The sequence below is a fragment of the Mixophyes fleayi genome, chromosome 4 (genome assembly GCF_038048845.1).
Source record: "Mixophyes fleayi isolate aMixFle1 chromosome 4, aMixFle1.hap1, whole genome shotgun sequence".
NCBI classification, from domain to species: domain Eukaryota; kingdom Metazoa; phylum Chordata; class Amphibia; order Anura; family Limnodynastidae; genus Mixophyes; species Mixophyes fleayi.
In genome coordinates, this window is record NC_134405.1 from 185,970,024 (window position 1) to 185,997,508 (window position 27,485).

General features: G+C 41.5%; 1 protein-coding gene across 2 annotated transcripts in view; it reads left to right on the forward strand.

Moving 5' to 3' along the window:
- Nucleotides 1–27,485, forward strand: part of ASZ1 (ankyrin repeat, SAM and basic leucine zipper domain containing 1) — a 165,297-nt gene that overhangs the window by 133,494 nt on the left and 4,318 nt on the right. For both annotated transcript variants that reach the window (XM_075208977.1, XM_075208976.1), the window contains exons 11-12: nt 13,197–13,302; nt 18,452–18,565. In XM_075208977.1, the coding sequence (XP_075065078.1) occupies nt 13,197–13,302; nt 18,452–18,565 (220 nt within the window). The remainder of the gene's footprint in view (nt 1–13,196; nt 13,303–18,451; nt 18,566–27,485) is intronic.

Genomic DNA, 27,485 nt, shown 5'->3' on the forward strand with positions numbered 1-27,485 from the left:
ACGATAAGCATAGGGCTGCGGCTATTGGGAATGTTTTCTTCAGTAGTAGGCGTAGTCTTGTTAGTTGGCATCTGTGTGATCTCCGACTAGAGCTCCTGGAGAAATGGGATCACAAAAAGTTCTCATTGGACCAAACAATACAATTGTCAGAAGTTACCTAGAAATCTCTCAACAGGTCGAGAAGCCTGAAATGAGTGCCAAGAAGTATACATCTTCCCTCCATTTCCTCTCATTCCTTGTGTCCTGAGGAAAAGAAAAAAAGAAAAAGCAGATGTAATAACCATTCTTCCATTTTGCCTAAGGCGTCCTTTGTTTCCATGAGCATGGTAAATGGCGAAAGACCATGGCCTCTACCTCTTCGGACAGATTTACAAACTTAAGGTCCAATTCTACATCAAAATGTTATACACCTAGCTTTAATGGCTTGGAGATTGTGCAGGAAATGCTCAGAAATAAAGGTGTTTCAGAATCTGTGATCAGTATACTCCTGCAAGCTGGGAAAAAGAATTATTCTGTTCTCTATTACAGAATATGAAAAATCTTGGTGTGGGTCTAAAGTTAGTCTAACATCACTGAATATTCCACACATCTTAGATTTCCTACAAGATGGACTTTCAGGGGTCTTGCACTGTTGAATACCAAATTAGCTTCAGCAGAACTAATTTGTTTTTTCCAAACAATAAAAAGGATCCATCCTGAGGGAACCCATACCTGAAAAATCAGCCTGTCGTGCCTAGTAGTCCATTCGCCATGTGGAAGAATTCACTGAATTGCCTTACATAACGATTCAATCACAACACACTATGCTCCTCAAACAGAAGTTTTAACCCTGCGTGACAAACTCGCTGATTTGGAAGACTACTTGTGAAGATACCAGGTTTTCTAGCCCAATGCTACCCACTTCACACTGGCTGGCCACCCACAGGTGCCTCACTATGCAAGGGAATTCTACCCAGTACCTTCTAGAATTCATATGGTCATTCAGGCAAATGCAGTTAGAAAGTACAGCAATACATTTATTGTAACAAAACCAATCAATAGATTATTATGTACACACAGTAAATAAATGCCAGGCAGGTTTACCACATCATCTGTCCCTTACCCCACTAGCTTTCAGAGCTACAGTCATCTGGATGTCCAGACTTGACGGCCCATGGATCTCTTTCAGCTGCATATGTAGACTCTAGTAGAGAACAACAACTCAAAACCAGATCTTGCAACTTCCATGAATGAAATCCCAGAATGAACACCAACCCCCCCTGGAGTGGCTCCTTATGCCACATTTAATTAGACAATGCAGTTGTAGTCTGGTGAGCTGGGGAACAAAAGCAAGGGCTATAAAAGTATTTGCTGTAATCCACATTATGTGAGAAACGAGAACAGGATGGTTACAGTGTAATGACACTCGTTTTGTCACATTGCCTCCCCCACTTTTTTAGCCCTTGTTTACCAGTGGCTCACTTGCCCCAAGTCCAAAATCCCTGGCCTATTCTGGTTTTACCTGGGTCTGATGGTAAAGTAGACAGCAGTACACTTCCTCAATCTCCCACCAGGGTCCCATGGCTGCGGGCATATCATCCCACCCAGCTAGAGTGGGGGTTTATGCTGCCCTGTGTAATGATAATGACTTTGAGGATGCCGCTGACTGATATTGGCACTACTAGACACGGAGGCGCGGCGTTTAACTCACCCCCGGTATTCACCAGGGACTTCCGCAAGGAGGTTTGGGCTTGGCTGCGTGAGGTGCGCAGGTCGCAGTTCTCTCAGCTAGTTAACAGTGCAGCGGGTGTGAGCAGGAATGGTCATCCTGGTCGGGTGGCAATTGATAGCGCAGTACACGAGGATGATCCAAAAGGAAGCTCGCCAGGGTTCGGTAACAGATAGTCAATGGAGCCAAATCGCAGGACAAATAGAGTGGTCAGGAAGAAGCCAGGAGTCAGGAACCAAAGGGCAAATAATGGAAACAGGGAACAGGAGAAAGCACACTGAAGAGGTGAAACCAATACTCTGGCACAGGTGTGTGGGAAGAAGTACCCTAACCAAGCCCTTGATAGGAGGAGTACGCCAAAGCAGTCAGGAACACCTGACTACCGGCAAACATGAAGAAAGAAGCGCCCCGTGGCCTAGCAACGGAACACAAGCCTACTGTTCATGCGCGCTGGGCAGGCCGGAAGTACGTCCCATTGCTAGGCAACGGGACGGGAGCTGAGTAAGGAGACAGGCGTCTGTCCCCGGCATCTATGCAGCGTGCTGGTATGGCGCCTGACAGTACCCACCCCCCCCCCTCCTCTCTCTCCCAATTTGCAGACTTATTTTTTAGACACTGTGCCAGAAGACGAGAAGCATGGAGATCCTTTTGGTTGACCCAGGATCTCTCATCAGGTCCATAGCCCTTCCAATGGACCAAGAACTGTGGTTTACCTCGGAGGATTCACTTTTTAAGGATGAAATCAACTTCAAACTCATCTCCAGACACGGTCCTGACGGGAGGAATAGCAGACGTCTTTTTGTAAAATTCATTGTAACCAGAGGCTTGAGAAGAGAAATATGAAAAGAGTTATGTATTCGAAGGGAGAAGGGTAATCGGATTTTGTAAGTAACAGGGTTCAGAACTTGAATAATAGGATAGGGTCCGATGTAGCTAGGTGCATATTTCATAGACGACACTCTGAGTTTAAGATTTCGAGTGGAAAGCCACACTTTATCCCCAATGTGAAGTATAGGGTTGTTCTTTCGATGGCGATCCGCAAAGTGTTTGTAACAGTACTGAGAGTGTTGTAACTTGATTTGTACCTGAGACCAGATTGAGGAGAAGTTGTGAACCAAGTCTTGGGCTGCCGGTACCATAGAGACAGGTAAGTGCGAGAAGGTAGGCAGAATAGGATGTCTGCCAAATGAAGGATGAAGAAAGGAGACATGCTAGTGGACTCGTGCAAATGATTATTGTGGGGTAATTCTGCCCATGGAAGAAACTTACTCCAGTTGGATTGCTGTTTGGAACAAAAGCATTGAATATAAGACTAAATCCTGGTTGATCCGCTCTGTTTGCCCGTTATTCTGGGGATGGTATCCCGAGGAGAATTTCAAATGAATTCCTAGGAGTTTGCAGAAGGCCCTCCAAAAAACGGAAACAAACTGCCCCACGGTCGGAGATGATCTCTTGAGGGCAACCATGTAGACGGAAGATGTGAAGAATGACAAAGATGCCAATTCAGAAGCAGAAGGTAGGCCTTTGAGAGGAACAAAATGAGTGAATTTGGAAAATTGGTCCACAACTACCCATATACAAGTATGACCAAAATGCTAGGGAGATCAGTGATAAATTCCATACCATTACTGGACAGGGGTGTTCAGCAATGGGAAGTTCAAGCAGGAGTCCGGTAGGAGGTTGTCTGGGAGTTTTATGTCTGGCACGTACTTGACAGGCTTTTATAAACTTCCGAACATCAGGAATTAATGAGGGCCACCAATAAGACCAAGAGAGAAGGGCCATTGTTTTCTTAACACCAGAATGTTCTGCAAGTTTGGAACTATATGCCCAATTTAGCAATTTACTGCGTAAGTGGATGTCAACAAAGGAACGACCAATAGGAGGGGTCTTGATAGAGGATTGGGTCAAAGCCCAGATTTTCTCAGGAGTAATAATAGGTTTGGCGGGCATAGACGTCTGTGAGTCAGAGGAGTCCTTGGACCGTGAGAGCACAACTGCCCTGAAGTTTTTGGAGCCGGTTCGGAAGGTCAAAATGAGCTGAAATCGACTGAAGAATAATGACTATCGAGCCTGTCGGAAATTTAGACATTGAGCGAATTTCAAATAAATGAGATTTTTATGATCGGTGAAAACGGTGACTGGAAAGTGAGCTCCCTCCAATAGAGAACGCCATTCCTCCAATGCAAGTTTAATAGCTAGGAGTTCTTTGTCCCCGATACCGTAGTTAGATTCAGGGGGAGAGAATTTTTTTGAGAAGGGTCTGAGGGTATCGGAGGATCTTTTCTGGGACAGCCCCTACCACAGGTTGAATCAAGATGGGAGCTAGAGAGAAGGCTTCTTCGATAGCTTTAAAGATTTGAGCTTCACGGATATGATCAAATAGCTCAGGAATGAGAGGCAGGGGATACCGATTCTTGACCATGATAGCATTGAGTTTGCGATATTCAATGCATGGTCTAAGGGAACCATCTTTCACAAAGAAAAACCCTGCGCCAGCAGGAGAAGACGATTTGTGAATATATCCTCGTCTGAGGATCTCAGAGACGTAGTTGGACATAGCTTGGGTTTCGGGTATAGACAGAGGAAATACCCTGCCCCGAAGGATGCTCTTGCCTGGCACCATACTAAAGGGACAATCCCAAGGGCGGTGGGGAGGAAGAGATTCCACAGCCACTTCGCTAAATACGTCAAGGAATTCAGAGTAGGCCTTAGGAAGGATATCGCAGGAGGAAATAGCTTGACAGGAGATGACTGAGGTACTGCGAACAACAGGAGTCAGACAATGTGACTTGCAGGAAGAACCCCAGGACGTAAACTGAGCGTGATGGCAATCGAATTGAGGTGAATGTGTCCTTAGCCAGGGTAGGCCCAGAATAATAGGGTTGATGGATCGTGGGAGAACCAAGAATTTAATCCATTCCAAAGAGAGAGCTCCTACCATCAGTCGAGCGTGGACAGTAATGCAGGTGATAGAGCCTTTAGAGACCCGATTTCCATCTACTGTGGTGTGTATCAACGGCTGAGGCAATTGTGAGGTTTCTAAACGAAGCTGTGAAACCAGACTGGAAGATATGAATTTCCCCGTGGATCCAAAGTCCACGAAGGCAGAGAGAAATTGAGGACCATCAGAGGAGAGAAAAACAATAGGCATGGGAAATTCTGATTCTGGGAACAGGGAGAAGAGGACTGGGATCCTAAGCTCACCTCCCTGCAATCACCTAGTAGGTGGCATTTCCTGGTCTCTTGGGACATACAGATAGACCGTGTCCAGGATCCCCATATTAGAGACATAACCGATTTTGCAGGCATCTATCCCTTTCTTCAGGAGATAATCGTGAGCAACCAATTTGCATAGGTTCTTCCATGGGGAGGACAGGAGATTGAAATTGAGGTGCAAGCCGCGGAAAGGATCGGCGACCTCATTCTTGCTCCTGTGTGCATTCTTGGTGGCGAATATCCACCTTGATACATAAGAAAATTAAATCATCTAGTTTGGGAGGTAGATCCTGTAAAGCTAGATCACTTTTAATCCTGTCATTCAAACCTTGCCAGAATGTAGCGATTAGAGCCTCTTTATTCCAAGTAAGCTCCGATGCTAGTGTCCGGAATTGGATCGCTTATTGACCCACAGAGAGAATATCCTGACGAAGATTTAGGAGACCCGTGGAAGCAGAGGACACGCAACCAGGCTCGTCAAACACCCTGCAAAAACTTTGAATAAAGGTCACGGAATTCTGAAGCAATGTGTCGTCATGTACCCATAATGGAGATACCCAGGCAAGGGCTTTACCAGAAAAGAGGGAGATTATTTAGGCCACCTTGATTCTGTATGAAGAAAAGTTTTCAGGAGCGAGTTCGAACTGTATAGCACATTGGTTAATAAACCCGCGACATTTGTTTGGATCTCCATCATATTACTCCGGTGAGGGTATGCGCAAACCTCTGGAGCTTGCGGGACTGGCAGAGCTGTCAGAAGTTGAGGCAGGGGTAGAGGTCACTATTCCAGAAGGTACCACGGGGCACGTGGGTAATGACCCTTGAAGGGTGTCCAGACGGTTAACCACGCCCCGAATGCACTGTAATAGCTGCGCCTGATTGTCGTCATGCTGGTCCACACGTTGGGCCAGATGGAACAGATGGTCCCCGGGCCGACGGTTCATCCTGGTTACTCATGGCCAGAGTATACTGTCACGATATTGATTTCGAGGATGCCGCTGACTGATATTGGCGCTACTAGATGGGGAAGCGCGGCGTCTAACGCACCCCCGGTATTCACCAGGGACCCCCGCAAGGAAGTTTAGGCTTGGCTTCGTGAGGTGCGCAGGTCACGGTTCTCCCAGCAAGTTAACAGTTTAGCGGGGATGAGCAGGATGGTCGTACAGTCTGGGTCATGTGCCAATCGATAGCGCAGTACACAAGGATGATCCAAAAGGAAGGTCAGGAGCTCTCCAGGGTTCGGTAATAGGACAAATAGAGTGGTCAGGAACCAAAGGACAAATAATGAAAACAGGGAACAGGAGAAAGCACACTGAAGAGGTGAAACTAATACTCTGGCACAGGTCTGTGGGAGGAAGCGCCTTAAGTACCCTAACCAAGCCCCTGATAGGAAGAGAATGCCGAGGCAGTCAGGAATACCTAGCAACGGGACGCGAGCCCTACTGCGCAAGCGCCCTGGGCGGACCGGAAGGAGGTCCCGTTGTTAGGGGACGGGAGCTGAGTAAGGAGACAGGCGTCCGTCCTCGGCACATATGCAGCATGCGGGGACGGCACCTGACACCATGTGTCACAAGATGAGACAACAATAAAATTGGGCCACTCTGGTGCACACATCCGTGGTAGGAGAGTTGTAGTCCAACATCCCTTGGGTACCTTAACCACTTTTAAATGCCCAACTGCAAATAGTCCTTTGGCCTGTCCTCTGCTTCTGGAGACCATGCTCCCCTCCTCCACATATTCGAGTAAAAACTGCCCAGGAGCCAGGGCTCCTTGTCTGGTTGTTTCTGGCAAAGATCCAATCCCCCCTCCCCCAAACACTCAAGGGACAACTGCCCAGTGTCAGGCATTCATGGGGGCTCCATTGATTTTTTTGCTACTGCGGAATCCTCTGTCCTCCCAAACTACTTGTGGGTGTCCCCGTATGTATGTTGGACAGAATCTCCCCTCCCCCCGCTACCACAACCAACTGTTGCACTACTTCCCTCGCCTCTGGCGCATCGGGGTAGTGTGAATCCTCATTGGAGCCAGACTTGTCCTCCTGGAAGCCAACCAGAGTGGATGGTCCAGTGCAGGCCACTGGTATGGGGTCCTGGGTCCCCAGATTTGGATCTGTAGTGCGATGTTTCAAAGCTTGTGGGGCTGGTGAATCTTGCTGTGCTGGTGCCCCCTCAGACACCCACTCAGTCAACATCTCCTCATCTGCCAATTCTGTGTAGGGAAAGGTGTAGGAGTAGTGTTCCCAGGGCCCCATGGTAGTGACTCCTGACATGACAATTCTTTTATCCTCTCCCATTAATTCTCTCATACAGTCTGTAATCATGATTTCTGCTGAGATTTGTTGAACAAGTTTGTTTCTCTTCTGTCACAATTGGATAGAGCTGTACATTATTTGCATTGGAGAGCACACATGCGATATCCTGCATTACTTCACTAGATAAAACATTTTCAGACAAAGTAGGGGTGGATAACTGGCCCTTTCTGTAATTCTGTTCTAACTCAGACACAGTCTCAGGTGCCAATAACACTGGCAAATTATCAGAAGTACCTACTACATGATACTTATATAGTAGCTCTTTTCCATCCAAGTCACCAAATGGGGGGATTTTTCCTAATTCTTTCTGAGTAGTCAGAGGTACTACATCCTCACCAAGCAGTTCTTCTCCAGTCTCCCCCAAGATAGTAGCTTGGGCAACTGTGTATAATCCACTGGGATGGACCTCCCCCTGATTAACAGACTGAGCAGCCATTTTTTTAGAAAGTGACAAAAGATATTGCAATTGGCATTTTTCAGTATTCACTCGATAACACTGATCCTGCCACATTTCAGTGTCCGTAAGTCCTTGTCGCCATACCTCATCCTCTGCTTCTTCAAAACTCTGTTGCAGACATTGCATTTGTTCCCAGAGAGGTATGTGGGGACCTAAAGTGAGCATCCATTTCTTATAGACACTAAAGGCATTGATGGGATTCTCTTTTGATCTTTTAAAAGATGTTTGAGGATATTCATGTGCGTGCAGTACAGGTATGGTACACTCCGGATCTGGCATTCCAGTGTCAGCTCCTCCATAGTTATTGTCTCTAGTGGATCTGTAGAATCTGCTAATGGGACAGATTCTATAAGTACATTTGCAGGGGATTCATGAGGCATGTTCCTGTGCTGTAACAGTCCATTTCCATGTTGTTTGTACTGCTGATTATTGTTGATTCTTCTTCATAGTACAAATAACTTCATTTGTAAAATCATCCCATTCTGTTTATTGTAATAAAATCACTAGATTATTATGTACACACAGTAAATAAATGCCATGTAGGTTTACCACATCATCTATCCCTTACCCCACTAGCTTAAGTAGCTAGTCACCTCGATGTCCTGACTTGACGACCCATGAATCTCTCTCAGCTGCATATATAGACTCTAGTAGAGAGCGACAACTCAAAACCAGATCTTGCACATTCTGTGAATGAAATCCCAGAATGAACACCACCTCCCCCCTGGAGTGGCTCCTTTATATCTAGGGTCAAATTTCCACAGTGTTTTCCCCTACCTAGGCAAACCCATGAGTCTATTCTTCTTAACCATTGGTCAGTGCTGGACTAGGGGGGGTTGGAGAGAGGAGTGAAGATGAGCTGTCCTTCAACAGAACCTTCCGGCTAGATGGCCTGTCTGGAATAGTCGTCTGAGAACAATGGACACTAATTAGTTTAGCCCCGCCAGTTTCTTTCAACCTGATTCCTACCCATAACCCCCTGGCTTCACTTTAAAGACAATGAATAACAACCTCACTGCCACGTCATCACTATACAATACACAATATACATATTTACACTGAGCTACAATGTCCCCTTAGCCATATGTAATTAGACAATGCAGTTGTAGTCTGGTGAGCTGGGGAACAAAAGCAAGGGCTATAAAAAGTACTAAAAAGCTACTTAAAGCTATAATCCACATTATGTGAGAAACGAGAACAGGATGGTTACAGTGTTATCACACTTATTTTCTCACACTAATCAAAATAATGTACAAATACGTGGGATCCCTGAAACTGTCACCAATTCCAACTTACAGGCCATGGTCCTATTCCGAAAACAACTCCCTGCATTTGAAGACAAAGTTCTGCTAATAGACAGGATGCGTCATCTCCCCAAACCGAGAAACGCTATGGGGATCTATCCTAGAGACACCCACCTACGGATTCACTTTATTTCCATACTAAGTTAAATCTTCTGAATGCAGCATGAGCAGCAGAAAATGTCGATAGTTTGAGTGGTCTCTAACTCTTTTCCAGATATTTCTGCGACCACCATCAATAAACAAAGGTCTTTTCATCCCATCATTTCAGCTATGAGAACAGATGATATTGTCTACAGATAAGAGTTCCCTGTCAATCTACTGGTTCAACACTAAGGCCCCACATGTTTTATTGACTCCCTGGAGGCAGGTGTTAAACTTTTAGCGGAATGGAGCATTGAGGTCAACCTTCCTTCCTCTAAACCCAGAAGCCCTGTGCATTCGGATTGGTCACAGTCTAAATTAATGAGACCAGAGACAGTTTGTTTACATTTATATCTATTTCTAACCCATATTTTTTCCAGGTTGCAAGGGGCAGACTATTTCTCCTCTCACATTGCGGAAACTTGTCCATCCAATGTGTAGAGCACTTTTAAATCATAGGTAAATGTAAAGCTTTGTGACATATATTGTTCTTCCATTGCTTCCACTTTATCTTTGCTTTGGATTGATTCCGCCTGTAGTTACAAATGTCACATTACTCACTATGGGTTCACATTTAATTTATTCTTATATTTACATACATACCTTTTTCCCTTGTTATGTGTCTATATAATGAATGTATACTCTACTACTATGAATAGATGCACCGTTTCCCTTGCGATAACTACTCTAGCTAGAAATACACGGCTATCTCAGTTCACGTATCCTCACCTTGCCACTATGCTTACCCCCCATCACAAATGTCCAGCCTGTCCCAGATACAGCAATCTGAACAGCTGGCCGTGACTGGCGTCACTTTAGTCACTTAGCAATGAATACACCTTTTCTGCCACCACGGATGATTTATTATAGTTTCCTTACGTTCACTAAAACCACATATCAATATTTCACACTTAAATCACATACACATGTAGCATGAGTCTCTCTGGGCTTCGTAAGTTCACAATGTATCACGGAGAATACGCTAGATAAAATTTATTTAATCTGAAAAATGTTTCCAATGCTTAGTTACAAAAAATTAATAGCAAGACACAATATGTTGCACAAATGAGTTTCAGAAAATTAAACGGGAAATAAAACTACTACTCACTACTTACTTTAGTTAAGACTTGTTGTGTGTGAGTGAACATAATTGAGAAATATGGGGCATTTCAGTCTTAATAGGCCCCCTCATGAAAATGCACAATGTAATGTTTAAAGCAGAAAATTTTAAACCTTTCTGAACATAGCTCTCACCCCCTACCTTTGGAGTTTAGCTGTCAATAAGGACAGATTGATCTCCCAAATGTCACAGGGCTTTCGAAGTGAGCTAGGAATGTCCTGAGCTCTTGAATGTTCACAGGACCTGAGTTCTCACCTCTGCTCATTTGGCTTGGCTGGTCAGGTCCACATCCTCTGCATACCAAAAAATACTCCTCAGAGATTCTTATCTATCTCTGGATAATTTCAAAAGATTATTGACACTAGCATAGGTTCAAACTCATGTCATTTAGCAAAGTACACGTTGAGATTACATTACAAGGTTAAATAAAATATTCTCTGTCATACATGAATTCAACAGAAAATAACAATCAGTCATTAGATATACTACATAATCGTCACACCCCCCATCCGAGAACCATATGTGCTAACCTATAACTCTAAACACATTTGTAGTAATTCTCTCTTATTTTTCGATTCTACGCTAGATTTTAATGGATAACTTTTTCTCTTTAAATGTCAAAGGTCTTAAAACTCCTAATAAACGTAGGCTCACCCTCACTACTTTACATAAACACCAATTGGATGTAGTAGCAGGCCAGGAAACACTTTTCTTCAGTAGCCCAGCCCTGTTTTTAAAGAGCATAGATATCCTATCTGTTATACGGCAAACATGCCTCTAATACGCAATAGCGTTGTTATACTTATTAATGCAAGAATATCCTTTGTTCTCAAATCTAAAGTAGAAGATAAAACTGGTAGATATTTGTTATCATATCCACCAAACACGCAACAAATTCCATTTTTGAGGGGCATCTGTCAGGAAATCCAAAATAAAGAAGGACAATCTAATCATCCTAGGGGATTTTATTCTAGTTCCAGACCCTAACATTGATAGGATACCCCTTCAAAGGTAGACCACTTCCTGACATAGCAATACCTTCTACAGCACTACATAATCTTGATACTGAATTTAACCTCTTTGGAGATTGAGTGTACCTAGAGAGAGGGATTATACCTTTTTCTCTAGTGTGCCTGGTAGTTTCAGATAAATTAACCCTACAAAATTCTAAATCTAAATTTTTCCAGTCACCTGGTTGGACCATGACTTCATATTGTGGTTATGGGTCATTGGTCAATCCTCCATACCTCCAAGGCCTTGGAGACTGCCCGATAATTTGTTGAGTTCCCCAAAAGTTAAAATGCCATTATAGGAAGCATTGCTTTTGTATACTCAAACTAACCATCCTAATGATACATCAATACCCACCTATTGGTGTGCCTTTAAGGCAGTTATGAGAGGCACTGCCTCACAGTCGTGATCTAGGTTAAAAACAAAATGAGCAAATGAGTTCAGCTTACTAGTCTTGAGGAATTGAATAAGAAATACCTCTCGAAAAATATTAAACAACTGAGCTTAATCAAAAGCCAACTACAAAAACTTTTCATGTCACAAATCCAGGCAGCAATGTCTGGATTGCGTCCCCCCATATATTGTTTATTTACAGCCCATAGTAAAGACCACTGTGAAGGAGGAAAATGTGAATTATCTTGCTGTTAATTTCTTTACCTGAAATTACTCCATGTCAGCCTTGAATGTTCCCACCCAGGCTGTATTATATTTTCTCAGAAGACCGCTTGGGAAGTACTCGACAGACCTGGAGGAAGAGGAGGAGCTGGCTTATAAAACTATCCCTGAGGAAAGTTTGTTTGACCTGTGTCTAGCTAAATAATGCAGAAGCTATCTCATAGTAAAGGCTGCCATGGAGCATTTAGAGAAAAGGAATTACCAGTAACACAATTTGCATTTATCCTGCACATAGCTAAAACTACAAACAGAGACTCTAGGCACTTTAAAGACTACAAATCACTAATCCTCTGTAATGAAATCTGTTTTGCTAGATTAACTCAGTCCTTTGGCGATAAAACCAGTAAAATTAAAATCTACATTTATCTTATTATTGGACATGCAGGATTATGACTTTTTAGAGCAGAGGGAACAGTATGAATTAAAAGATTCATTCATCAGTTTAATAATTCTCACCAGTTTGATACCTTTTTATTATTATTTTCTTTTATTATATTAGAACATTTCTTGTAATTGTTGTGGTAATGGAATGGTGTAAAATACTGCACACCCACCCTGCTGCCTGCATGAAACTATGTAATAGATCTGGAGGGACACGTTTCCATGCAGCTCCTTACCTACCTCTCCAGTACAGTAATAATCAACATCATCAATATTTATATAGCGCCAGCAAATTCCGTAGCAATATTTGTAATGTGCTATATTCAATATATAGTATTATGAAACGTATATTACAACGAAATTGAAAGCCAGGAGAGCTGCAAGTCTACAGCCCCATCAAATCAATTCCATCTAGCCTGCATAGTCTGCACATTATTAGTCAATCAGATCTGGTTCACCACATGAGTAAGAACAATTTAAACAAAATACCGCCATAACGGTTTCATAAATAGGTGGTAGGAAATTGTATTCATTCGATTGCATAACCTTATTCATAATAATAATTTATTCTGGATAAGCCAAACCCATGACACCTTTAAAGAAATTCAGTTTTTCATTCATCCATTAGTGGGGGCAGGTACATAACAAGATAGTTTGCTGTAAAAACTGAATCATTGTTGTCACTGTGAGAGGACACCAGGGTTAGAACCTATTTTCAGTAGATACCTGGCCCTCTAGGTTCACAGAATCACACAGTTAGGGAGGCTAAATCAAGGAAGCATGTATTTGCTTGCAGTATGCTTTTTCCCTATTCAGCTACCACTTTAGTAACTCTGTTTTTTTGGGGGTGGGGTTTGTTCTTTTCCCAGTGGTGATGAGCTTTTTGCATTTCTGCTTAAGCTGAATCGGCAGTGTGGTTCCATAACTCATGCAGTGGAGTCTGTGAATAATCAAATACCTTTGAATGCTCAAAAGGTAAGATAATGTTGTACAATTAAACACTAGCTAATTGTTACCATTTTAAATCTTTGTTAAAGGAATGGTACAATAGACTAATATGTTGATGTGTTTCCTTTGCATACTCCATGGCAGCCCTTAGAGTGCCTTAACTGCTTAATTGGCTGACTAGAGCGAGGGGAAAAAAGAAACCCACCTAGAGGTTATATAAGGTAACTCCTCCTCCCTGGTGGTTTTCTTTTCCTCTCTGCCTTATCTGAGTAAGGATTAGTGTAGGTTTGTGTTTGTTTTGTGGGCTTAACTTTTTCATGCAGGTCTGGCTTTGAAACGCTTCCTGTTTGCCCTCATGGTAGCAGCAGCAGGGCTAGTGCAGGTACTGTGAAATTGACACGCTGGTATTGGAAGGTGCCACTTCTTGTCTTACAGCACCAGTGGCTCCTCCTCGGAGCTCCCTCAGCCATCTGGAACAAGCTGCTGCTCATTGCACTGTTCCTTTTAATCAGTTCTTCTGGAAATTGAGAGAGAGCATGGGCACAGAGCAGCCCGGAGAAACAGCGGGTGCATGTCTGAAGTCACTGAGTGTAAAAGGTCAGACTGGGGGCAAAGGACGCTGCTCGGTTGTGTTTTTCACTCTGATAAATATTTGCTGCAATTCATTTGGATGCCTAATTTTCCTGAGCTGCTGGCTACATGACAAGTATTGGCTGCAAGACAAGTATTTGAAGGCTTTTAAACATCTGCACAAATGGATCAAGAGCCCACCCCCAAAAAACTGAAGGATGCCCCTAGTAGGGGTGTTTTCTATAAAAAATATTTGATTGTTTTATTTTAGTCTTGTTTCAGTTAGTTTAGTAAAAATGTAATAATCGTGTATGTGTGGAACATGTTATGACTTTTAGCTTATTCTTTCTGTAGACAACAGTCTAAGGATGCTTGTACTTATAGGCCTGGGAAACCATGTTCTAGGCAGTTTGACAACACTTTTGGACAGTCCTTTCAGCCTTTTAGAGCTAAAACAGGCAAGACAGGACCGCAATCGGCGCAATAACACTCTCCGAGTTAAACCTCTGTGTGTTCCTGTAGGGGGCAACATTTTAAATTTTGCAGAGGTCTGGGAACTCGCTACTCAGGATCGGTAGGTACAATATGTAGTCTGCAAAGGCTACAGCATAAAAGTTCATAATTTGCCCCAGGAGAACAATTTCATCAGGTCCCAAACTCCATTCTTCTTTTATGGAGTTACAGGCACTTAAAGACAGCATACAGATTTTGTTAAAAGCAAAGGTGATTTACCTGTTCCGTCAAATCAGGAAGGCACTGTGTTCTATTCAAAACTGTTCTTAGTACTTAATCATAAGGAGCTTTCAGTACCGTTCTGAACTTAGTGCTCAATCAATATATGTGTGCAAAAGATTTTCAATTGGAGTCTGCCCCCTCCATTCTCAGTGCACATGAAAGGAGATTTTTTAGCATCAATAGACTTGCAGGAAATACAGCACCATCGAATCCTCAAATTCTTTGTTCATGATTGTTACTTTCAGTTTACCTGCATTCCATTCGGCCTCTTCATTCCAACCATGAACTTCACCAAAGTATTAGTAGTCCTTATGGCTGCTCTCAGAAAATGTGGCCTAACTCTTTGCTATGACAAGAATGTCTTGTTGATATGGCCACAGTCAGAGCACATTGCCAAAAGCATGACATCACAGGTGACTCTTTTCCTACAGCAGCATGGCTAAGTTGTCAACATGAGTCATTTTGAGAATTTAGACAAATACTGTTAAAGACAAAGTATGTCTGTCACAGGAAAAGCTTGTCAAGGTTCAATCTTTGGCACATCATTTCCAGTCTCAGTGATGGGTTTCAGTAAGGTCTTGTCTCCATCTGTTAATGATGTTTTCTTCTTCCACGGGCATGATGGTATATGCAAAATCTTAAACTGGATCTACTTTCCAAGTGGGATCACAACCTATAGTCTTTACACTTCACGGTCAGTCTTTTAGTGATCACAAAGCAGTCTCTCATCTGGTAGCTGCATCCAAGATTAAGAAGTCATTTGTGACACTTTCAGAACCAGAGTGGATAGTGCTTACAACAGATTAAATCTGTACAGGATGGGGGGGGGGGGGGGTTAATTTTCTTCCAAAAAAATACAAGGCACATGGCTTAAAAAAAAGAAAAACATCTGCAAGCGAATGTTCTAGAAATTACTGCAGTTTAGCATGTAATTCAGTGTTTTCAGGCTTCCTATGACACAAACCTCTAAAAATCTTTTCTGATAACAGAACATGAGTCTTTTATAAACAAGCAATTATGATTGTTTATAAAACAACCAAGATCAAGGCAAATATTTTGTGAATAATGCACAGAAAACAGTCTGAAGTACCTTTCTGCACTTCTTGTAGCAGGCAATATCATAGTAGGTAATCTCAGCAAGTGTCAGATGCACCCAGGAGAATGAGCCTTATGCGAAGAGATCAGTTGCTAGTTCAGAAATTTTGACATTCCCTATATAGATCTCATGACAACAGCCCAGAATGCCAAGGTTTTCCAGTTTTACTCTTGTAACAGGGACAATAGGGCACCTTTTAATAGATGCTTTGTCAATATAAAGGAACCTGAAGAAAGAGGCAGTGGAGTTAGTAGCAATCTTTCCATTTTGGCCTTGCCACACATGCTTTGCAGTGCCTTGAAGAATTCTTCATGAACAACCTTGGCCTCTACCATGTAGGTCATGTGTTCTACATCAGGGTCCAGTTCTTCACCGGAATCCAGACTCCCTTTTTTTGATGGCATGGAGATTGAACAGTCACTGTTAAGAGACATAGCAGTTGTCAATATACTGTTTCAAGCAAAAAAAGATAATTATTTTATTATTTACTATAAAATTTTATTTTATGGTCTGCAGTATCCAGATTATTTTGGAATATGATTTTTATAGGGGTCTTGCACACTATACACTGACTGTCTCAAATACTTTTTTTTTTTTTTTTTTAAGCAATAAAAAAATGTCTATTATTATCATCATCACCATTTATTTATATTGCGCCACTAATTCCGCAGCACTGTACAGAGAACTCACTCACATCAGTCTCTGCCCCATTGGGGCTTACAGTCTAAATTACCACACACAAACAGAGACAGACAGACTAGGGTCAATTTGTTACCAGTCAATTAACCTACCAGTATGTTTTTGGAGTGTTACAAGCCATGTCGGCTCGCGGTCTGCACTTCCAGACAGCAACAGTTGGGATGTCACTTCCGCCTTTTTTGTCCAGACTGTCGCCATGTTAACGGCCAGGACGCTCAGTCAATTAACTCTGCAACCCACCTTGTGTGCAGCTGAGCAGGTGCGCATTAGGGTTGTTTCTCTACAGCCGCAGCTGGGGCTTATTATTTTACTGGAGCTTTGATCCTGATTGGCCACTGCTAGTATTTAAGGCAAGGAGGGCTTGGCCTCCCTTGCTGGTTATAGCGTTCCTGTGCTGCAGAAATTGCTAACCAGCTTTCCTGTTCCTGTAGATATTCTGCTCTTCCTGATTTGATTGCCCGTTGTGACCTTTGGCTTTTCCTTGGACTTAGCTAGAACTCGTGTCCCTTGACGTCTACCTGTATCTTGGAGTTCCACAATTGCAACCTGCCCTGGCCTTTTGGCCTGTTTTTCGTTATCCCTGCTTGCTACTGACCTATGCCCTGCCCCCAATATTAGTCTCCATTATTCCAGTTTCCTCCACCTTCCGCTACAGTTTGTTTGTGATAAGCTTCTACTACTATAGAGCTAAGTCCTGGGGGCATCCGAGTACCTCTGAACAAACTAGGTCTACGGGAAAGTCAGCTGCTATAGGTGAACATCTCTACCCGTTCTAGAAGCTTATCTAAACAGCCATTAGCTTTAACACCACCTTGGTGATTTACACTGCTTCAGTACATCCCACTGTAAGGGCCTCCGTGGAGTATGCCAAGGAAATGAGATAATTATACTTTCCGTTAATTTCTTTTCCTTGAAATTCTCCATGGCAGCCCTATATTTCCGCCCATGTCTAATATTTATGTTTTCGTAAGACAGCTTGTGAAGTATCACAAACATCTGAGTGGAGAACGAGTCACCTTATATACCCCTCAGTTTTGTTTCTTTTTTCTGTCTCTACATAGTTGATTAGGGGGTTAACCCATTGTATGGACTACCATGGATTACTTCAAGGAAAATAAATTCATTGTGAGTATAATTCTATGATTTATCATGCACCTATATTAGTCAAGTAAAATTATGAAAAACATTGAAAACACTTGAAATGTGTCTAAAGTCTGCATGCTTTAAATGTTTTTTTCACTTCTGGTAATACAAAAGTATAAACGTGACCTTTACTCTTACTATACTGTCCTCTAGGCCCGCAAGATGGAAGATTATGTGAAGAAAAAGTCAGCACATTGCTATGCCAAATTTTATTCTTTTTAACTACATAAGTAATTCCAGATTTAGTATGGGAACTCTTATTCAGCAACCAGTTATTCAGAAAGTTCCAAAAAACAGAAAGATCAAAAAAGTAAATAATTTGCCACTGTTTAATGGTGTTTTCATCCACAGCCTTGGTAGCAGCTTTCGCTGTCTTTTCTGAATTATAAAATTCCCTTATCCTCACCATACATTTGACTCCCCATCTGAATCTACATAGTGTACAGTAATGTTGCACATTTTTGTAACATTTGCAGAAAAAAATGTGCCAGCCAATAAATGAAAGTCATCTCAATGTGGACAGTTCCTTAAGCACAAGCTACAAAGGTCCCTGTTGCAGGTCTTTTGAGTTTGAAAAGGAAAACAGAAACTCCTAGAAGTCTCCATCTAATTGCCGTTATTGCAATCAGGAGTCGCATGCTTAAAAGGAACATTGAATAGAATAATTGTTTTAAAATTAATTTAGCAGTCGTTTCATGTCATTTGATTGTTTATTTTCATTCTCAGTTGAACGGAAAAACATAGCTTCTTTCTCATCCATAAAAGTGCAAATATGAAACATACAGAATTGAGCGGCTTAAGCTGCCCCGAGTTATACTGCACTTATACTATGTTAAACTAAGCTTATGGAAGTATAAATAAAACTAAGGCTGTTTTATATATGGGGTGCATTATAGTTTTTAACGTGTTACCTTCTTTGTTGTTACTTAATAGGTAGTCCTGGAGTGGGATTCTTCCCAAAATTTGCCTTCTTTGTGCGAAGACATTGTCACAAGTGTTACAGACCTCCATAAAGAAGTCTGCAGACTACAAAATCTTTTGAATAAGGTTTGTGTCGACCTGCTGGGGATATCATGGGCTTTTTTTTCTGCAGGAGCAAGGTGAAGATGTTCACTCCAATGTACAATAAAGTAATATTTATTAGAAAAATGTGTAGATGTGACAGAGAGACTGTGGGAGTGTTAGGACTAGGTGTTAGCACCAAATCATTCACTTCCAAACCAACAACATAATGACAAGCTCTTGTCAAGAAGGGTCACTTTGAGTAATGGGCTGGAGGAAAAAAAGTGACAGGATAGGATTCAGTAAATTGAGCACCAGTGTCACAAAGGAATCTGTTGCTGAATGATGCCATGTGGAAGTTAAATAGTGAGAGAGGTGAACAGCACAGCATCCTGTATTTCTGGATTTGAAGTGAGTATAAAAAATACATAAGGGATAACGGGAGGTTATAAATATTGTGCTGCAAATAAGACATTCTTATGACCTTCTGGTTAAGAAAATAAATATAAAGAATAGCAGCATAAAATTTATTAACTAAGCCCACACAGGCTGTAACGGAAGAAGTTTTCATCTCTTTCTTAGGAAATGTAAACTGCAAAGCTAAACTAACATTTCCAAAAATAATAAAACCCGGGAATCTAATTCACAAACTCAGATACTTGATTTATAGAATCTTGTGCTGGGCAGGCTTACAGATCCCTTGCTGTATGGATTTTATGCTTTTAGATTCCATATGCCTTAAAGTAAATGCACTCAAGAAATGAATTGGCTAAATCAACAGTGAACTAGAACAATATGTTTCTAGCAAGTGTACTGGGATGTTAAGGGTTTCTTTCTGGTTCACGTTTGCCATTTATAGTAGGGTAGGCAGATATACTGATGGAGTACAGTTTATTGCAGTAAATGATTTGCTACATTACATACATTTAATTTAAACAAATATACATTGCTAAGCACAAAATTAGCACAATTTTTTTATTTAATCCTTAGCTGTGGTTCACTGTTTGCTACAATAAAGCCTTACACACCTTTTACTAGTATGTGGGTATGTGCCTTATACTGTTCTTTGCTGCCTCTATGTGAGAGCCGTTCAACTTATGAAATTATAATGACAAATGCTAGCTTTGCATTTATCACTATATTGCATTCTGTATTTAAGGGAATCAGAAATTCCTGATTATATATTGTTTGATTTGTTCATATTTAGACTAAAGTGTAGTATTTGGTGCTCTAATCCCTTCAGTAATCTTTAAACCACTCTAAAAAGCAGCCAGTTTCTCTTTTATGTACAGTTCTTTTAACACCTCACATGGTTCACCTAATACCTGTCCAACCTTTCCTTCTCTGTTTCCATTCCTGACATCTTCTCTTCCGTATGCCTTCCCCATAGGAGTCCCCCAGGGCTTTTGTTCTTGGCGCTCTACTCTTCTCACTGAACATTACCTTCCTGGGTGATCTCACAACTTCTTTCGATCTCCAGTATCATCTTTACGCTGATGACATTCAACTTTACATCTCTCTCCTGACCTTTCCCTCCCCCTTCTCTCTTGTTTATCTGATTGCCTTTCCGCCATCTCCTCTTGGATGTCCTCACGCTTTCCTAAAATCAACATTGCCAAAACTGAACTCCTTTGTTATCCCTTCTTCTAAATCTTCATCCCACCTTAATCTCTCAATCACTGTTAACAACACCACCATCTCTTCTGTTCCACAACTCCACTGTCTGTGTGTCACCCTTGACTCCTTCCTCTCTCTTGCACAAATCTATCGCGTCCAACTACATAATATCGCCCACATCCAGCCCTTCCTCTCTCAGGATGTCACCAAAACCATTATCCATGCATTCTTCATTTTCCATCTTGGTTATTGTAACCTTCTCCTCTCTGGCCTCCCTTACTCACACTTCACTCCCTTGGTTCTATACTCAACATGGCTAAGAGACTTAACTTCTTTCAAGATGATCTTCCTTTGCCTCCCCTCGCTGTCTTGCCTTACACTGGCTCCCTTTCTCCTACAGAATCCTTTTCAAATGCCTCACTCTCACTTACAAGGCCCTCTGTCACTCCACTGCCCCTTATATCCCCAATCTCCTCTCCATTCATACTCCTGTCCGTTCCGTGCGATCGGCCAATGACCGTCACCTCTCTTCCACTCTGATCACCTCATTACATGCCAGAATTCAAGTATTCTCCCGGACTCCCCCCTCCACTGGAATGACCTCCCTCGCTCAATCCGATTGTCCCTTAGTCTATAAACCTTCAAACGGGCAATTAAAACTCATCTGTTCCTCAAAGCCTACCAGCCATCCACCTTACCTTCTTCATGCTTGTTCTTCTCACCTCCCTCTCCCCCTGTCCTTGTACGCTCCCCTCCAGCCACACTGATACTGGTCTTGCTTGAAGCCTTTGGAGTCTTAGTAGTACTTGTTTATTGTTCTGTGTTGTTTACCCTGTAAGGTCTATTGTTTGTAATATGTGCGTAGTTATAGAAACCTTGTGGCGCCTTATAAATAAAGGTTAATAATATTAATAATAATAATTTCCTGGTTAGTCCTTTCCTGAAATTCAAAAACAAGTTTTTATCATAAAGCTGCTATCCTTCAGAGTTCTGCTTGTTCATACAGGAAATAGAATCTAAAAAGGAGTAGTGCAGTTCCAACAAACAAGTGCTCTATCACATCTGTGTACAAAATGTGTACCATATATAAAATAATAAACAACTTATTTGTATATCATAAATCCTGGATAACCCTTCAACCGGTCTTAGCTCCAAATGTCCATACGTGATGGAACACAATATACATGAAGAAAAATAATTTAAAAAAAAACAATAGTGTAATATAACCGTGTGAATGCACATTAAAGTACTTGCGTATCAAGCACAATTCTTCCTACCCAATTGTGTTATTCCAAAAACAGTCTTCCGTGATCGTGATTAATTCCAGTGGACAAGTATACCACACTAAACTTTAGCCAATCGCCGGTGTCATTAGACAAAATGCCTTTTTGATCATATTTAGTCTTAACTTAAATCAGCACTGTCTAAAGGGTGGCCCGATAGACCATTTGCTGTGGCCTTCAACATGATGGGCAGCACCACTTTGGCATAACTCTCTTCTTACAGCAACTAGCAGTTTCTTTAGTTGAAACAACTGTTGCTGCTATAATACTTATGTGGTTACACTACACATGTGATTTTCATTGGAGAGAAGCTCTGTGATTTCATTAGCTTCCTCTCCATTGGCTCTCCACACTAGCAAGCAATTCATTTTCTTGCTTATGTGGAGAGAATAATAACCACCACTGACACAAGCATGAAACATAAGGTAATGTGGGAGGGGGATGAAGGAGGCTAGTGCAGCACTGTATATTGAGGGAAGGACTAAGGCTTTAGATGGTGGACATAGGATAACATGCTAATCTTAGGGCTATGAGGTAGGCAATGGGACCTTTAGTCTGCACACCTCTGTATAAGGTGATTAGTGAACTGGTGGGGATGCAACTTCTCTTTTTGGGTGTACAGTTGTAATGCAAGGCATGAAGCTGTGTACATTGGAACAAGGAGGTATATGATGGTAGTGGGATATTTTGCTGAGCAGATGGCTGCATAGGAATATGGGGAACATGAGCCTGTTAATCTGGGCAAGGCCATATGATGAAGTCATGGAACTGTATATAGTAGGCTTTTTTTGGGGGGGAAGGGGCAATACGTAGTATAAAATGGGACCTATCCTGAGGTTTGTAACAACCTAACATCAATAGTACAACCTAAGTAAAAGAGTATTTGCAATGTACTGTCTCTCACACCATTCTCAATAATAGATGTCTACTCCCTGAGCAGTGAACCCATTCATCATATCTTCAGAGAGGTGCTACCTACCACTAAACTTTATTTTAGACCAATTCCCAACATAAAGAGCAAAGAAATTGATTTGGGCAGTCAACTGATGGACAGAAAGATATTGTGTAAAAATGCATCTTCATTCCTAGTTATGTAAAACCAATTAATTGCATAACACAAGGTCTTATTAAAAACCAGTGAAATATAGATAAAATTAAAGATCATATACCCCTTTCAATCTTCCCCTATAGCTATAAGAGAAAATCAATAACTCCTCTTATGTCATTTCTTCAATGCAGTATTGATGGGAACAGGGTGCTAGAAAATAGACAAATTCCTTGTTGCAGTGTTTGATTTCGTTATTTTCAAACTTTTAGTCCTAATTGAAACATTGATACTTTCTACCAAATTTATAGCAGATTGTGACGGTTTAGAGTAACTCACTCTCACCCCTAATTTAAATATATTATGCCGTACAATGCACTTACAAGAGTTATGACAGGTTAAGGAGGCTAGTAATTTATTAGGGACTAGTCAATGTGAAGTCATCCAAAATCAACCAAATTAATCTTTTCATAAGTTTGATTTCTTTTGGAATTCTTCCACACCTATACTATTAGTGAGTGAATTCCTGGCAATATTATGCTGTAACAAATTGCTATTAGAGTTTCGGTTAGGACTCGGTGTGCAAAGGCCTACACAAAACTCCATCTTCAAGGAATTGGTCATGATGATTAAAAGCAATAATCTAGCCCCCTGATCCTATCAATACTGCAGTTAATAAATTATATAAGTAGTGTTATTGTGTTTCTCATCATATTTATGTGAAAAAAATGTAAAGGGGTATGTACCAGAAATATTTTGATCACTCAATTATTTTTCTACGCAGTATTTTATTTTTAATTCTATTTTGCTGGGTTTTTTTCTGAGAGATTAAATTAATCAGCTTTAAATAAATAAAAATAAAGATTAGGTTTAATACAAAAAATATATTTCTGTCAATTAGTACACCACACAAATAAACTTCTTTGCTTTTTTATGTTAGAAATTGTCAGGAGCCTCTTTTGAAAGATGGAATATATAGAGCCTGCTAATGCCCCACTCAGTTTCTCTGGAACACAGGCAGCATTTTCCTGTTTACTGATTTTGTTTTTACACTCTAATACTTGTTAATACTTATACCTGCCCAGAACATGGATCACCTCATGCAGGCATGTTAAAATTTGAATTTAGAAGAAACTCTTTGCTTTCCCACCCTCTACCATGTTTGTTCCAAAAATGTGGCCTTTTGAATGTGCATGTAGTAATCCCCATTGATGATCTGGTATTTGAGTTAAAACTATGTAGTTTAATTATGCAAGAAGCTGAAGAATGGGAGAACTTGTTAACCAAACCTAGTCTGCTTGTAAAATGCAGTTATCCTAGGTATTGTTGATCCATATAACAGCCACTTAAGCCTGTTTACATCACAAAATTTCTTAAAGTCCAGCACACTGGAGACACTCCAAGCATTATTTTAGATGTATTGGACTTTAAGGCAGACTAAGCTGTGAATAGATTGGAGCTGTTGTCATAGGGATCAGTGATCGACTACAACTGCATTTTACAAGCGCTTTTTGACATTCCTGTAGTCATTGCTGTGACCCTAACAAATATCTGTAATATTAAACATTTTATATGTTGACCTACAACAGGCATGTCAAACTGAAAACCCCAATTAGGCCAAATAAACAAATTCTAAGATTGCGTGGGCCGAAAAATGAAGAAAACTTCTCATATGCATTTTTGCCACCCCCTTTCATCACACTGTGCCCCCTTCATCATCACACTGCACCCTTCATGCTGCTTTTGCTCCCCTTTAAGTTCCCAATCCACCCCTGAAGAGGGAAGACGTAAAGTTGCCCTGGAAAAAATGATTGAAGTGGCCTCATGTGGGCGGGACCAAAATAACTAGGTGGGGCCAACACAAAAGTAGGCGGGATTTAGAACTACTGGAATTTGGTTGTAGTAACATTTAGGAAAACCTAGATGTGATGACTTTACACACAGTGGGTCATCTCTAAAGCAATGCAGGGCAAATGCTGTCAGTTCCCTGTCATAAAATTACATGAATCCTTTTACATTATCTGCGACTGGTTTATGCCTCTGTGCTCTAACTTGTTTAGTTGCCTACTAACACATCCTTCCGAAATTCCCTTCATAGAAACATACCTGAATTTGTTTAGTAAGTTTAACTATTACAAAACATGGTGGCACAATCGTATTTGATCAGTCTGCCAGAGTAGCATATGAGCACCACACGCACTGTTGTTTCCTTGACGTCATGAGATGCAAACTACCAGTTAAATCTCTCTCTATATAGATAATATATAAATATGTCTACTGTGTGTTTCAAAAATGCATTAATAATAATCTTTATAATGTCTGTCCAGGTGCGATCATCACAAAGGTGAAATAGCATCTGCAAGAAAACACTTCTTTTGCAACAAATGTGTATGAGCCCTAAATGTGCCCAGTGATTGGGGGTGGTTGAATTAACAGTGTATGGAGAGTTGACAGACAATGGCATAAGTAAAGGGAAAAGCTATTACAAGTGTTTGCTGGTGATATACAAAGTGCAAAGGAGGCAGGATTAATGATATTGTCAGTGCAATGGGGGCTGGCCATATGTTCAACATAGTGATCTGAGAATGGGACCAATGCAAGGTAGAAGGAGGCAATGGAATCAATGTAAGAACCACTAAAGTATCACCAGAGCTGGAATAAGGTTTTGTGGGTGCGGGGGCACTTAAGACAGGAGGATTATCATTTTAGATACATTTTAGACAAATACACAGGCAAAACTGTGTGCACTACTGTTACATACACGCACCTCTGCCTTCACGAGCAGTACACTGTGAAGCTGGACATACCTCCTAACTGTCATTGATGTCTGACCAAATCCTGACTAAGCAAGACAGTCACCCAAATTCGGGACTGCCCCATCAGATTCAGGACAATTGGCAGTCTGTCCTGCTCTCTTCTACCTGTTCTTTTCACATCCACCATCTGTGGCTGCTGGGTTCTTTTAAATCACTTGCTGCTTGTCTGGATGCTGGAGGCCCTATTTGGAAAGAATAATGGGTACACGAAAATGCTAATCAGCCCTAGCATTAAATCAATAGCACCCACATTAAATAATTAGGCCTCCTTCCAGCCCCAATATTAAAATAATAGTACTCACATTTGATAAATAGATCTATTTTCCTCCAACCAGCCCTGACAGTAAATTAATAGTATACACATTTAATAAGTAAACCTGCTTCCCTCCAATCAACCCCAGCAAAAAAATGTATAGCATTTACGTTTAATATTACCAATTCCCACAACCATCCCCGGCATGAAATAATTCATATTCACATTTAGTGAATAACTCTCCTTCCCAAACTCAGCCCCACATTCATTAATAGCCCCATATCACACTAGCTTTAAATTAAAGGTCCCGCCACCCCATCTTAATTTAATAGGCCCCACTATTTAATGAAATAGCCCACAAATAAATAAAATTGCCCCACCATCACCCCACAAATAAAATAGCAAACATTGAAAAAAACGCAACCATTAAAGTAATAGTCTACCTTCAACCGATGTGTTATTAAGACAGCTCCCCTCCCTTTCCTCATATCACACATGGCAACATACCCCCCCTTTCCTTCACAAATTATATTAGCCCCCCACTGTCCTTCACACTACCTATAGTTTAGTATAGGTATCCCCCCACCTTCCTATAATATATAGGCAGCCCCCCCACCTTCCTATAGTATAGTACATAGGCAGTCCCCCCCACCTTCCTATATTATATAGGAAGGCCCCCCCCCACCTTTCTATAGTATATAGGCAGTTGCCCCATCTTCCTTTTGTATAGTATAGGCAGCCCCCCTTAGCATAGTATAGGCAGCCCCCCCATAGTATAGTATAGACAGCCCCCCCTTAGTATAGTATAGGCAGTCGTCGTCCCCCTTAGTATAGTATACTATTGGCAGCCTGACCCCCCCCTCCTTAGTATAGTATAGTGTTGGCAGCCCCCTCCTTAGTATAGTATAGTATTGGCAGCCCCCCTCACTTGCCTTCAGTTGTTCTGGCAGGCTTCTCTCCTCAAATCAGGCAGACAGGAAGTGAAGTCAGACTTCACTAAGGTCTATGGCCAATCCGCCCCTGCCCCTCTTTCATACTGTGCCCTTCCTGCTGCTTTTGCTCCCTTTTGTGTCTCCCCTAATTCATACTGTAACCATCATGTTTCTTTTTCTCCCCTTCACTTACTTTTCTATTGCCTTCTTTCTTCTCCTCTCTGGGAGATCCGCACTGCAAATGTCATGCATGATGACGTCACGCCCGACATTCAATAAAATGGGAGGAGGTGGCGCTGGAGAAGCGGAGGATGGAAGATGGGGGGGGGCGCCTCTCAGGCTTGGCATCCCGCTGCCTTGCTGACAGCGTTCTATGGGCCACAAAATATATGCTTTTGAGGCTGTGAGTTTGACTTCCCTGACCTATATGATTCACTCACTAATGCTTTATTTATAGGTAAATATTTGTGTGTGTTGGCTTATAACTGTAATGAAGTTGCCAACATTTGAAAAAACATATGCAGGGACACCTTTCTGGTGTGAAGTATTCCCCATCACCTTTATTTTTCAATCATTATAACTTATAATATAACACTCATAATTCCCAAGCACATGATGAATCCCAAAGATGACCAGTAGTAGTAATTTCCATCTGTAACATCAGCAGCATCCTCCAAGATGGCCATTTAGAGCAGTAAGGCCCCAGAACTTGTTTATTAGTAGCAGTAATGCACAAAAAAGCCCATCAGTAAAAGTAATGCCTAGCAATATGTCCAGTTGTAACAGTAATGATATGAACAGTAAGATGTCAGTAATCTAATGCACAGTACGATACCCAATAATTGCTACGAACACCCAGCAAGATACCTAATAGTTGCCACTCATTCATAATAAAATTGCCATTAGTGGCAATAATGCCCAGCCGTATGCCCATCAAAAAAGGTCGGACACCCTGTAGTGGTAGTAATAATGGGCAGTAACAAATGTGGCACCTTACTCATTCCCAGCCAGTGTCTTCT